General features: G+C 39.0%; 1 protein-coding gene across 2 annotated transcripts in view; it reads left to right on the top strand.

Annotated features, from left to right (window-relative positions):
* Positions 1 to 12,943, top strand: part of HAPLN1 (hyaluronan and proteoglycan link protein 1) — an 81,448-nt gene that overhangs the window by 38,958 nt on the left and 29,547 nt on the right. Inside the window, exons 1-2 of one of the 2 annotated variants that reach the window (XM_060201135.1) lie at positions 1,340 to 1,741; positions 2,331 to 2,455. In XM_060201135.1, coding sequence (XP_060057118.1) covers positions 2,356 to 2,455 — 100 coding nt within the window. In that variant the 5' untranslated portion in view covers positions 1,340 to 1,741; positions 2,331 to 2,355. Of the gene's footprint in view, positions 1 to 1,339; positions 1,742 to 2,330; positions 2,456 to 12,943 lie in introns of those variants that run through there. The other variant, XM_007518831.2, reaches the window with a different exon arrangement.

Below are 12,943 nucleotides of genomic sequence, written 5' to 3'. Positions count from 1 at the left end.
TTCCTTCCTTCCTCCCTTCCTTCCTTCCTCCCTTCCTTTCTTTTGCCTCTAGGGTTATCACTGGAGTTCCGTGCCAACATTATGCATCCATTACTCCTGCCAGCCCTTCTTTCCATCTTATAGACAGGACAAAGAGAAATTTAAAGAGGAGGAGGAGGAGATAGAGAGGGAGAGAGAAAGAGAGACACCTGCAGACCTGCTTCACCCTTATGGAGCGTCCCCCCTGCAGGTGGGGAGCTGGTGGCTGGACCTCGGATCCTTGTATGGATCTTTGAACTTTATACTATGTGCATTTAACCAAGGTGAGCCACTGCACAGCCCACTTAATAATATTTCTTTTTTAATTTTTTAATTATCTTTATTTATTTATTGGATAGAGACAGTCAGAAATGAAGAGGAAAGGTGAGACAGAGAGGGAAAGAGACAGAGAGACACCTGCAACCCTGCTTTACCACTTGCAAAGCTTTCCCACTGGAGATGGGGACCGGGGGCTCAAACCCCGGTCCTTGAGCATTGCAACATGTGCACTCAACCAGGTGCACCACCACCCGGCCCCCTTAATAGTATTTCTATGAACAAAAGTCAGCAGTTAAAAAAAAAGAAATGTTTTCAAAAGAATCCTCTGAGGAACAAGCAATTGTGCTTCTCACCCTGAGGCTGACGCACACAATAGAGTTAGCATGTCACCTGGTTCAGGTCTCTGATCCCCACCTGCAGGAGTGATCTTCATTGTAGCTGTCTCTCTTTCTCTCTCCCTCTCTACCTCCTCCTCCCCTCTCAATATATCTCTGTCTCTAATTACAATAAATAAATAATTACATTAGTAAATTGGGCAAACTTTTGAAAGTGACATAATTTCCTACGAGGGGGAAGAAAGTGTTTCTCAGTTTGCCCATCTGCCATAGTTCAGTGACACAGAAGAAAGAGAGAAGGACCAGTGCAGGTATCAAAGACTCAAGCCCTAAGCATCATCCCAGCACTGATGGTTTTTAAAGGGGACGTGCAGAGGTGTGTGTGTGTGTGTGTGTGTGTGTGAATAGTCCGTCAGATTCTGAAGTAGAGGCTGTCTTGTGCAGCCCTCCAGGAACAGACACCGAGTTCTTTAATAAGTATTCCAGGGAGTCAAGCTTTCCTGGAAAAAAAATAATAAATAATGTGGAAAGCCAGTACTGTGCAATTTCAGTTTTAAAAATAGCCAGGTATCCTTAAGGCTGCAGTGTGCATGAGAAGAAAAAGAAAGCCCTTATTAATATTTGCCTCTCCACATTGACACAGAAAAGAAACACAAAACGTTCTTGCCACGCAAACATGCAAAAACAAAGGTCAGAAGGTTTGCATCCCCTGGGAATCTTTTTTTTTTTTTTTTTTGGCCCTAGCAATGACAAAATTGGGAGGGGTGGGATTGTGTCCCCTTTTAGCAGATCAGCCTTGTGATAAAGCAGGGCTGAAGTGATGGCTCTGCCTTTTTTTTTTTTTTCTTAGGAGCTGAGCTGCTCCTCCGGATTTATTTTGGCTCTTCATTTGCCTAATTGCCCTGTGAGGCTGGCAGGGACATTCCCTGCAGCCCTGGCTCTGCTGACTAGAGACCCTACCTGGCACTCTGACTTGGTGCGTCAGCATTTTAGGTCGAAATGAATGAAAAAAAATCAATTAGGAGGACTGCAGTGGTAGCATGCACAACTCTAACCTAGTTTGTCCATAATTTTCATATTCACCGTAGACCTGAGCAGTGTTTAAGATGGTAAGTGAATCTGTAACAAATGCACAGCCTCTGCTTAATCAGCCTTTTTTTTTTTTTTTTTTTTTTGTCCTCTTTTCTATTTAGAACAAGTACATCTAACCTGCTTTGGAAGCCACATAGCAAATGAATGATGATGTCAAGTTTCATGCAATAGTTTTTTTTGTTTGTTTGTTTGGTTTTTGGTTTGGTAATTAGACAGGGAGATACTTATATATTTCTATTAAATTACTGATTCACAAACTTATATTTCAAATTCAGATGTCTATTTTTAAGTCGATGTATACTCCTCCTGCCTCTCTTCTTGACTTGCTACAACTGTAATGAAAGTATACTGTTTTAAACTTCTAGATTGACCATTCTGCAAAGATAGAGTTAAACACTATTTGGACTCTGCCTTCACAAAGGAAACTCGATTTGTTCAAAGCTGCAGTCTCTAGCTCTCAAAGACAGCTACAGTAACTTTCTGAGTATATCGGGTTAAATATTTTACAGACCCAGTCTATGATGATAAGGCGGTAATAAGTTGTGCAGTGCCACACTCCAAAGGTTCCAAATCTCACAAGCTTCTTTATGTGTGATGCTCTCACAGTGAAGAAGATCCTCTCGTTAGAAAGATGAAGAGTTTACTTCTTCTGGTGCTGATTTCAATCTGCCGGGCTGATCACCATTCAGACAACTACACCCTAGATCCTAACAGAGTTATTCACATCCAAGGTAAGCAGGCACTCTTGAATAAGAGTCCAATGAATGTTAAGTTAACTTGAGATTCTTGACTAGTGTTTTTTGTTTTGTTTTAATTTCAGTTCTGCTGCATTGACTTTTTCTTTCCTTTCTGCTAATTGGTGAACATGATCCCTGGCTTTAAAGGGCTGTGACAGTCAAATAAGAGTTAAGAATGGGTGACAATTAATGTGGAATGGATTCAAAGTGTCCAGTTGCTGGGAGTTGATGCAGTTGTTCAAGGTTTTTCAGTGCAGCTGCTATTGCCTAAGTAGCATAAAGTGCATGTAGTTTATTTAAAGGCAAGGCAAGAGAGGGGAGAAATGGGAAGTGAAACTTTAGAGGTAAGATCATTTTGTTAGAGTCATCATTAAAAGCAATGTGAAAAATGAAAGTCAGACAAGGCAAGGTTCAGGAAAAAGGAACTCACCCTATTAAAGTCTGGCAAAGCCTTATGGAACAGTACATTGCCCTTGTATGTTTCTGTTCAGCTCAGCTGAATTACACCGGAAAGCTGTAGCAAGACTTGAAGCTGCAGTACAATGCAGCTATTTCTTCAGTCCCAGCTTCAGATGAGGGACATCCAGTGTTAAGAAAGCTAACAGACTTATGCAATGAGGAAAAGAAAACTCTAGGGGAGTATGTAGCTTTCCTTCCTTTTCTTAATTTTCTTTTCTTTTCTTCTTTTTTGTCCTTGTGTGGTAAATCATCTAAATAAGAAGTACAGAAGTTAGCAATTTAAGCATACGATGGCAATCATTTTAGATAAACCAAGTTGGGGAACCAGAGGCATTCTAAGTTTGTTAAGAGACATAAAACACCAAGATGGGTCTTCAAGGTCAAAAGTGTAAACTCAAAAAACTGCTTCCACTGTTGAAAAGTATGACTTGTGAAGGTCAAGTGATAGTGTATGTCTAACTAGAAATAGGTTATTGTCTATGCGTTGTGGCTACCCCAAATAGAATTCCGCATTTGACACTAACTATTCTCAACATCTTTCAGTTCTAACTCTGCTTCTAACATCTTTATGCTTTTCACTGGTGGGCCAGGAGTAGGAATTATATAATCATAAATTTTACCATATAAATTGCTGATTCAGCTGTCTCCTATCATGTAGATAGTAGTATCAAAACTGTTTCCTAAAATATATAAGACATTCTACATAGAGGTAGAGGTTGACATCCTCTAAATATTTAGTCACAAAGTTCATTCAGAGTAATGCCTAGTCCTTATTATTAACATTGCCACAATTGAATTCAATGTGATATGAACTTTAGATGTGGTTATAATACAATTGATAGTTGCCTTTTTATATTATTAACTACATATAAGTCATCTAGTCCAAATTGTACAAAAACTGTGAGGATATTATTTTATGGGAACTAACATTTTAAAAAAGTACCTCTGGGAAGCCTAGAGGACAGATACACATTTCTTTAGTAGGTAAAACTTGTGGTCCCCACTTTCCATACCCAAATACTCTTTGAATTTTAGTGCAAATAAGTTTCTGGTGTCAGAATTATCCTGATGATTTTCAGGTACTGACCAATTTTTTTTTTAAGCACTGATAGTCCACTTTATTTTAATTGTAAATTCATATTCCTAGAAAGTAGCTCAGAGCTTTCAAGTAATCCAACTGCAAAGCCTGTCCTTTTGCTTGTGGTAGAGAATACTGCACTATGATTTGGGTTAGAATTATGATATTTCCCGTCCATAGTCAGAAATTTATAGTCCATAAGGTAAGATTTATTCTAAAATAGAGAGATGAGTTGTATGTTGAAGAATAGAATTAGATTTTTACTGGTGAACTTAATGAACTATATATACACAAAGAGAAAGAGAACCAAGCAAGAGTCAGACTCAGAATCTCATGAAGTCAGGCAGTGATGTACCAAGTTGAGAGTAAATGTTACCATCAACAGGACCCGAGTTCAAGCCCCAAGTCCCCAACTGTGGGGGCAAGCTTCATGAGTGGTGAAGCAGAACTGCACATAATCTCACTTTCTTTTTCCTTCTATATTTATCATTAAGTGTCCTTTTGACTTCACTCTGTCCTATCAAATAAATACAAAAGTAAAAATAGTTTTTAAAGAGCTTTCCTACTCCTTAGTCCTTTAGAGAAACCATTTTCAAACAGCCTGTAATTTCGGTTGTCTTATATAAAATACAAACAAACTGTATAGCGTAGTGGGTAATCATTAAAGAGGGTGCCGTCATTGCTTCATTGAAATACTCAGTTATTACCCCACATTTACATTATCAAACAGGGACATGTAAAAACTAAGAGAGCTGAAAACTTGAATAGTATTTTATAAAAATTTTACAGCTAAGAGTGAGAATAAAGAAATGATGGGATCTGGTGAGCTGTTGTGGAGGGCTAGTGCTACCTTGATAGGGGCATGGCAAGGTAACATAAGTCTGAAGAGGTTTAAAAACTAGAATCCTAGGGCCAGGCAGCGGTGCACTTGGTTAAGCTGACATACTATGGTGCACAAACACCGAGGTTCAAGGATCCGGTCCCCACATGCAGTGGGAAAGCTTCATGAGTGTTGTAATAGGGCTGTAAGTATCGCTCTGTCTGTCTTCTTTTCTATTCCCCCCCTCCCCTCTCAAATTTCTTTTTTGGTCTGAGGAGAAATTTGAATTTCCACTCTCATGCCTGAGGCTCCAAAGTCCCAGGTTCAATCCCCCACACCACCATAAGCCAGAGCTGAGGAGTGCTCTGGTGGGGAAAAAAAAAAAAGGCAACAAAAGGGAAAATAAATATAAAAAAATTAAAAAAAAAAAAAGAAATGTGAATTTCCTACTAAAGAGTAGGAAAGTTATTTTCAATGGTCTGTGTGTAAAGTGTTTCTAGTGACAGGTGTTTTTTCTGATGATATAAAGGGAAAATATCCCACTAGGCCACAGAAAAAGTCAACTTCAGATAAAGTTGCTCATGTACTAATATATTTCTTTTCATTTTTTAATTTCTTCTTTTCTTTTTTTTAACCAGAGCATTGCTTAACCCTGTTTTATGGTGGTACTTGGGGTTGGGGTCCAAGTGCTTCTGTCATGAAAGTTTTCTTGCACAAACGTTATATAATCTCCCCAGCCCATTTTTTTTTTATTTTTCGTTTGATTAATTTGATTACAGGAAAAATAAAATTCACTTATCCATAGAATCTAGTAAAAATGTGTGATCAAGATATTAATGGAAAGTCCAAGGATATAGTACAAAAGTAGAGTCACCAACTATAGGGAGAAGTGAATAGTGCTGTAGTCAAACACATAAACAAAGGAATAGTAATTTATATCTCATATATTGACCTCAGTTTATAGAATTATAATTTTCTGGAATATTTCTGTAGAAGAGACATCTGGGGTTAACACGGCCTTCATACCCACTTCAACTAGTGGATATCTTTTTTATTTCCTTATGGGCTATGTCCAATAAATTCTAGATTTTTTGAAAGTTGAGACCACTAAGAAGACTTTTTAGATAGAATACCAAATCACACAACAGCATTATTTGGTTCTACTCCTTGTGTGGAATGTCAGTTATCAGTAGAAGTTTAGAGAAACTGAACATACTTAAAAAATATATATATAGTGTATATATATATATATATATATATATATATCACTTTTAAGAAGACATTTGCACATGCAGCAGGGAAATTTCATAATTATTTGCCTATTAACAAATGTTTTTTTAAAAATGAAAGAATTGGCTACACTCAAGACATAGCTATTTGACCTCATCCAAGTCAGAGCAAACCCATCTCTTCCATCTCTTCCTCCTGATGTTTATGTGCATTTCTGATAAGTTAAAGAGCTTCCCATTGATGCCACTTACTGGAGTTAGGAATTAGACAATTCACTTAATATTTTCAAGTGTCAGTTGCATAAACAGTAAAGTTACCACTAGGTAGTTTTTTCCACAGACCTTTGTGAGAGTTAAATGAAATATTATACAGAAAACTGCTTACTATTGAGCCTGGCACACGTTAAATTCCCACTCGATAATAACTGTTACTATCATGTCAGTTATTTCCTCACCATCATAAAAACTGACTTTAAATATTAAAAAAAAAAAAACATATACTGGTGTGTGGTGAGCAGGGATCTTAGGCTTTCCAAGTTCCTCAACAGAGACACGTTATTGCATTAGCTATTTTTAAAATTGCTTTTTATTATCTTTATTTATTGGATAGAGACCGTCAGAAATCTAGAGGGAAAGAGGAGATAGAGAGGGAGAGAGACAGAGAGACACCTGCAACGCTGGTTCTCCTCTTTTAAAGCTTTCCCCCTGCAGGTAGGGACGGACCAGGGGCTCAAACCTGAGTTCTTGTGCGCTGTGACATGTGCACTCAACCAGGCCCCCTTGCTTCAGTTCTAAGAGCAATAAAGAAGCCACCGAATTTAAAACAAATAACTTCTGTATTAATAAGTGGCATCTGTTGCTACCTTTCTGAAAAGATAAAAAACAATTAAGAGTTTTGAAATGGGGAGATGGCTCAGTGCTATAACACAATTCTTTTTTTTAATATTTTATTTTTGAGAGAGATACAAAGATAACGCAATTCTTACACTAACTGAATAAATGAATGGGTATAACAAAATACTTCCAAATTGCAATAATCTCAGTGAGTTGCTCTTAAAACCTGTAATATCCTGGGCTCATTTGTCACCTTCCAAATGAACTCCGACTGCCTCTGGATACCCGTTTGAGCACCTAATCTCCCTCATTTTTTTCTTCCTTTTTCTCTTTCTTTTTAAATTATCTTTATTTATTTATTGTATACAGATAGCCAGAAATTGAGAGGAAGGGGACATAGAAAAAGACATCTGCAGCACTGCTTGACCATTTGTGAAGCTCTCTCCCTGCAGGTGGGGACCCAGGGCTCGAACCTGGGTCCTTGCACACTGTAATGTGTGTGCTTAACCAGGTGCACCACTGCCTGGCCCCAACCCCCTTCCTTTCTCTGTGGTACTGACCATCTACTTTATTTGGTTGTATGTTATTGTGCCCATCTCTGTACAAAGATCATATGTCAACTCCACAGAGGCTTGAACTTTTGTCTGACATGTCCTGGCTATCTAAACCAATCGCTGGCATACAGTAGGTAGACAGTATATATTTGTAGAATATACGCAGGGCCCCAAACTATGTATTTTCCTCATTAAACGAGCACATCTTAAGTTCTTTTCTCTACTTTCTAAAATTTTAATATACAGAGAGAAATTGAGAGGAGACACCTGCAGCACTGCTTCAGTATTTGTGAAGTTTTCTTCCCTGCAGATGGGGACCAGGGACTTGAACCTGGTTCCTTGTATATGGTAACATGAGCACTCTACTAGTATATGAGCATTCTACTAGTCTCAAGTGTGTCTTCTCTTATGTGGGAAGACAGGAGTTGGAAGATTATGCATCTGGGAATTGGGTTTTATTTTGTGATATGCATGAATTTACCAGAGGCAGGAGGCTGTAATCTCCCTGATACGTGCATGCAGCTTTAAAACGTATTGAGTTTACATTTGGTCACTGCAAAGCTATCCTGTTCCTTACATATTCTCTGCAGAGTCTGGATGCAGTGGCACAGAGTGGATCAAAAGATGTGGAGTCAATGTAATGATATATGGTCACTAACTACAGAACCAAAGTTGAACAGAAGAAGTACATAAATGTCACCACAACTTTATTTTCTCATTTTCACTTAAAATTCACTTAGACTCTTTCAAGTCTGCTAGGGCAAAGTAAATTAATTAATTTTTTTGTCTACTGGAAGCAAAGTATACCATTGGCCTACAAAAGCGTAAAGTTCATATATGGCAAGGAGTATAGTCTCCAGATTGAATTTAGAACATACAGACACTGCTAACAATTCTATCTGAAAGTTGTTATCTGTGAGATATCACAGTTTCCTTATGACATTATGGCATTGCAGCATCATTAATGTAAAACAATAATAAAGTACTCGCACATCATGCACATACACCCATCATGTCTGTTATAATCGAATGTCATTAACTAACAACAGAAGTTTCTTATAGTCTTTGAAACTAGGAAGTCCAAAAGCCTGGAGCTGATAGGTTCTGATCTGTTAATAGTCCACTTCTTAGTTTATTAAAGGCTGTCTTTTTGCTGTGTCATCACATGGTGCAAGGGGACATGAGCCTTTGCTGGAATCTCTTTTACAAGAGCAGTAATCCAATTTATGAGGACTCTGCCTTCATGATCAAATCGTATCCTACGGGATCTTACTCCCAAATGCTATCTCCCTCAGGACTAGGTCTTAATATGTTCATTTGTAGTGGTGGAGACAAGTAGAAACATTCAGTCCCCAGCAAGCAACTAAATCATTATTGGAGATAGAATGAGGAACCAACAATATTATGTTTGACTTTATTCAACTTATAGTATAGTGAAAGTTATTATGAAAAAGATAGATTCTTTTTTATCATAAATACTATGAAAAAATATACAATGCTGGTCTGGATAGTGGTGCATCTGGTTGAGTGCACATATCACAATGAGTAAGGACCTGGGTTCAAGCCCCCTGTCCCCATGAGGTGAAGCAGAGCTGCAGGTGTCTCTCTGTCTCTCTCCCTCTCTATCTCCCCTTTCCACATAATGTCTGGTTATCTCTATCCAATAAATAAAGATAAAAAGTTATGGAGTGCTGGGGGTTAGGTGGTAGCACAGAGGGTTAAGTGCACTTGGAGAAAAGCGTAAGGACAGGCATTAGGAACTCGGTTCAAGCCCCCAATTCCCCACCTGCGGGGGGAGGGGGTCACTTCACAAACAGTGAAGCAGGTCTGCAGGTGTTTATCTTTCTCTTCCCCTCTCTGTATTCCCCTCCTCTTTCCATTTTTCTCTGTCCTATGTAACGATGACAAAATCAATAACAACAACAATAACCACAACGAGGGCAACAAAAGGGAAAAACAACTTCCAGGAGCAGTAGATTTGTGGTGCAGCCACCTAGCCCCAGCAATAACCCTGGAGGCAAAAAAAAGTTATAGAATGCTATCAAAGGAAGGATGCGCTAGATTATTAATCATATGTTCATTTAAGCAGAAACCTTTTATAAGGCAGTTTCTTTAAATTGTGGGTACATACCAACTACAATATTTTCTTCCAACTAGTTACATTACTAGATATAGATACAAAAATCGTTCCATACACTCATGTGTATGTGTCTGGACATGTATACTACACAATAGTTGCAAATCAAACATAACACAAGGGCCAGGAGGTCTTGTATCAGGCAGAGTTCACACATTATCATGCGTGAGATCCAGATTCAAGTCCCCAGTCCCAAACTGGGGAAAACTTCACAGGTGGTGAAGTATGCTGCAGGTATCTCTCTTTTTCTGTTCTTCTCTGCTTTCCCCCCTACTCTCTTGACTTCTCTCTGTCTTTGCCTAATAAATAAGACATTAAAAATAAATAAATAACATATGTAAAAAGCATGTGGAATTAAAGTTATAGGTGTATATGTGATTTTGACAAACCCTTTCATCTCTATTCAGATATAATTATATTTTTCCATTTTAACCTTACACCCACTAGCCAAAAGTCTCTGCAGTCAAATGCTCTACCACTGAGCTATACCCCTACAACTCAAGTTGTACCTGCATGCCCATCTGAGAAAATCCACTCCTTGAAGCATGTGTTGAAAAGCTCCTTCCTGGAGACTATAGATTTTTTTTTGTTTCATCTGTAAAAGGATGGACTGTTTTCTTTTTTTTTTCTTTTCTTTTCTCTATTTATAAAAATAAAACACTGACAAAACCATAGGATAAGAGGGGTACAACTCCACACAATTCCCACCACCAGATCTCCGTATCCCATCCCCTCCCCGATAGCTTTCCTATTCTTTATCCCTCTGGGAGTATGGACCCAAAGGTCATTGTGGGGATGCAGAAGGTTGAAGGTCTGGCTTCTGTCATTGCTTCCCCGCTGAACATGGGCATTGACAGGTCGCAGGTCGATCCATACTCCCAGCCTGTCTTTCTCTTTCCCTAGTGGGGAAGGGCTCTGGTTAAGCAGAGCTCCAGGACACATTGGTGGGGTTGTCTGTCCAGGGAAGTTTGGTCACATCATGCTAGTATCTGGAACCTGGTGCCTGAAAAGAAAGTTAACACACAAAGCCAAAGAAATTGTTGACCAATCATGAACCTAAACGCTGGAATAGTGCAGATGAAGAGTTGGGGGGCAAGGGTCTCCATTTTTGGGATAGCTAGGAGGCATATTTTAGTTATATTCCAAAGAACCTGTGGCTATACTAGTTGTGTTTTATTTATTTATTTGATTGTTTGTTTGTACCCCTGAGCCTGAAATCTGATATGCAGGTGGATCCAAGTTATTGTCTGGGGAGATGATGTCACGGCTGGGAAAAGGACCAAAAAGCTGGATCAGGGAAGAGAGTAGTTCCAAATACGGAAAAAGTGTATAGATGTTGACTGTAAACCTCATCCATTTGATGTGATCTGAAGCTCATATTCAGCTTAGGAGCCCATGTGACCTCTGCATCCCTTTAGATCTGAGCTCACATTGTGTGGTCATGAGTAGGAATGTTCCAAGCTACCCCAATATCAGGACCCATATTCCTCAGGTGTAGCATAGAGTATGTCGTTCATCCACCGAAGGGAGGATGGAACATTCTCTACCATTGTTGATGCAAGTTGAGGACAAAGTCCTATGGGGGCCCCACAAAGGGGTCTATTGTGTTGTTCCTGATAGAGATGACCGGTAACAATGAAGAGAGGGATTTATTTGAGATCTAGGCCCATCATGGCTGTTTGGGAATCTCAGGACTCCCCGAATAGGGTCCCAGTTGATGGGGTGGCCTGATAGTGACTAAAGAGTCATCGTTAAAGTACACCAGTTGCTTGCCTTCATTCAGCTTTTGCAGTCTGTTTTCTTATTGAGCTACTGACAATATTATCAAGTCAAGAAAAATAAATAAATAAATACTAACTAATGGTTTTAATATGAAGACAGCATAGTTACTAAGCTCAAAAAAGTTTTATATTTAAAACTTAAAAATTTTGTTCATTAACATATTTATTACTGAGGAGATATGTCCATGGAATTATATCTAAAATATTTCTTTTTTTTAATATTTATTTATTCCCTTTTGTTGTCCTTGTTTCTTTTCATTGTTATACTATTGTTGTCATCGTTGTTACATAGGACAAGAGAAATGAGAGAAGAGGAAAAGACAGACAGACAGACACCTGCAGACCTGCTTCACCACTTGTGAAGCGACTCCCCTGCAGGTGGGGAGATGGGGGCTCAAACCGACATCCTTATGAGGGCCCTTGTGCTTTGTGCCACCTGCACTTAACCCGCTGCGCTACTGCCCGACTCCTATCTAAAATATTTCTTAAGTTTTTACTTAGTAATGATGAATCCTTTTTTAAAAATATTTATTTATTTATTCCCTTTCGTTGCACTTGTTGCTTTATTGTTGTTGTTATTGATGTGGTCATTTTTTGGATAGGACAGAGAGAAATGGAGAGAGGAGGGGAAGACAGAGAGGGGGAGAGAAAGATAGACATCTGCAGACCTGCTTCACCACCTGTGAAGCGACTCCCCTGCAGGTGGGGTGCCAGGGGCTCGAACCTGGATCCTGATGCAGGTCCTTGTGCTTTGTACCACCTGCGCTTAACCTGCTACGCTATCGACGGACTCTGGTAATGATGAATTTTATGTTATTCTATAAAACATATTATAATAATAACCCGCCCATGTTCAGCAGGGAAGCAATTACAGAAGCCAGACCTTCCACCCTCTGCAATCCACAACGACCCTGGATCCATACTCCCAGAGAGATAGAGAATGGGAAAGCTATCAGGGAGGGGATGGGATATGGAGATCGGGTTATGGAATTGTGTGGAATTATACCCCTCTTATTCTATGGTTTTGTTAATGTTTCCTTTCTTAAATAAAAAAAAATAATAACCTATGCAACATTCCCTGGTTAAGAACTCAGATATAATATTGTTTGGGGGTAAGCAACAAATCTTAATTAATAACCACTGTTTTCTCCATTCCATCCTGGAAATCTAAATATCAAAAAGGATGCCAATAAATATATGGAGACTTCCAAAATCTCTATAAGAATCAGTGTTGATTCAGCTACAGCACTCACCTATAGCTTAATAACTTTATGGTAAAGTAACTAAAGTACGTTATCTTTTTTCTCATTTCACAAAGTATCTAGAAAGAATAGATTTTCTTTTCTTAATATTTATTCCCTTTACTTGCCCTATGTTGTAGTTAGTATTATTGTTGTTATTGATGTGGTCGTTGTTGGATAGGATAGAGAGACATGGAGAGAGGAGGGAAAGACAGAGAGGGGGAGAGAAAGAGAGACACCTGCGGACCTGCTTCACCGCCTGTGAAGCGACTCCCCTGCAGGTGGGGATCCAGGGACTCCAACCGGGATCCTTAATGCCAGTCCTTGCGCTTTGCACCACCTGCACTTA

Source organism: Erinaceus europaeus, chromosome 11 (assembly GCF_950295315.1).
Source record: "Erinaceus europaeus chromosome 11, mEriEur2.1, whole genome shotgun sequence".
Lineage (NCBI taxonomy): Eukaryota > Metazoa > Chordata > Mammalia > Eulipotyphla > Erinaceidae > Erinaceus > Erinaceus europaeus.
Note: the sequence above shows the minus strand (reverse complement) of the source record. Positions and strands in the feature narration are given on the sequence as shown.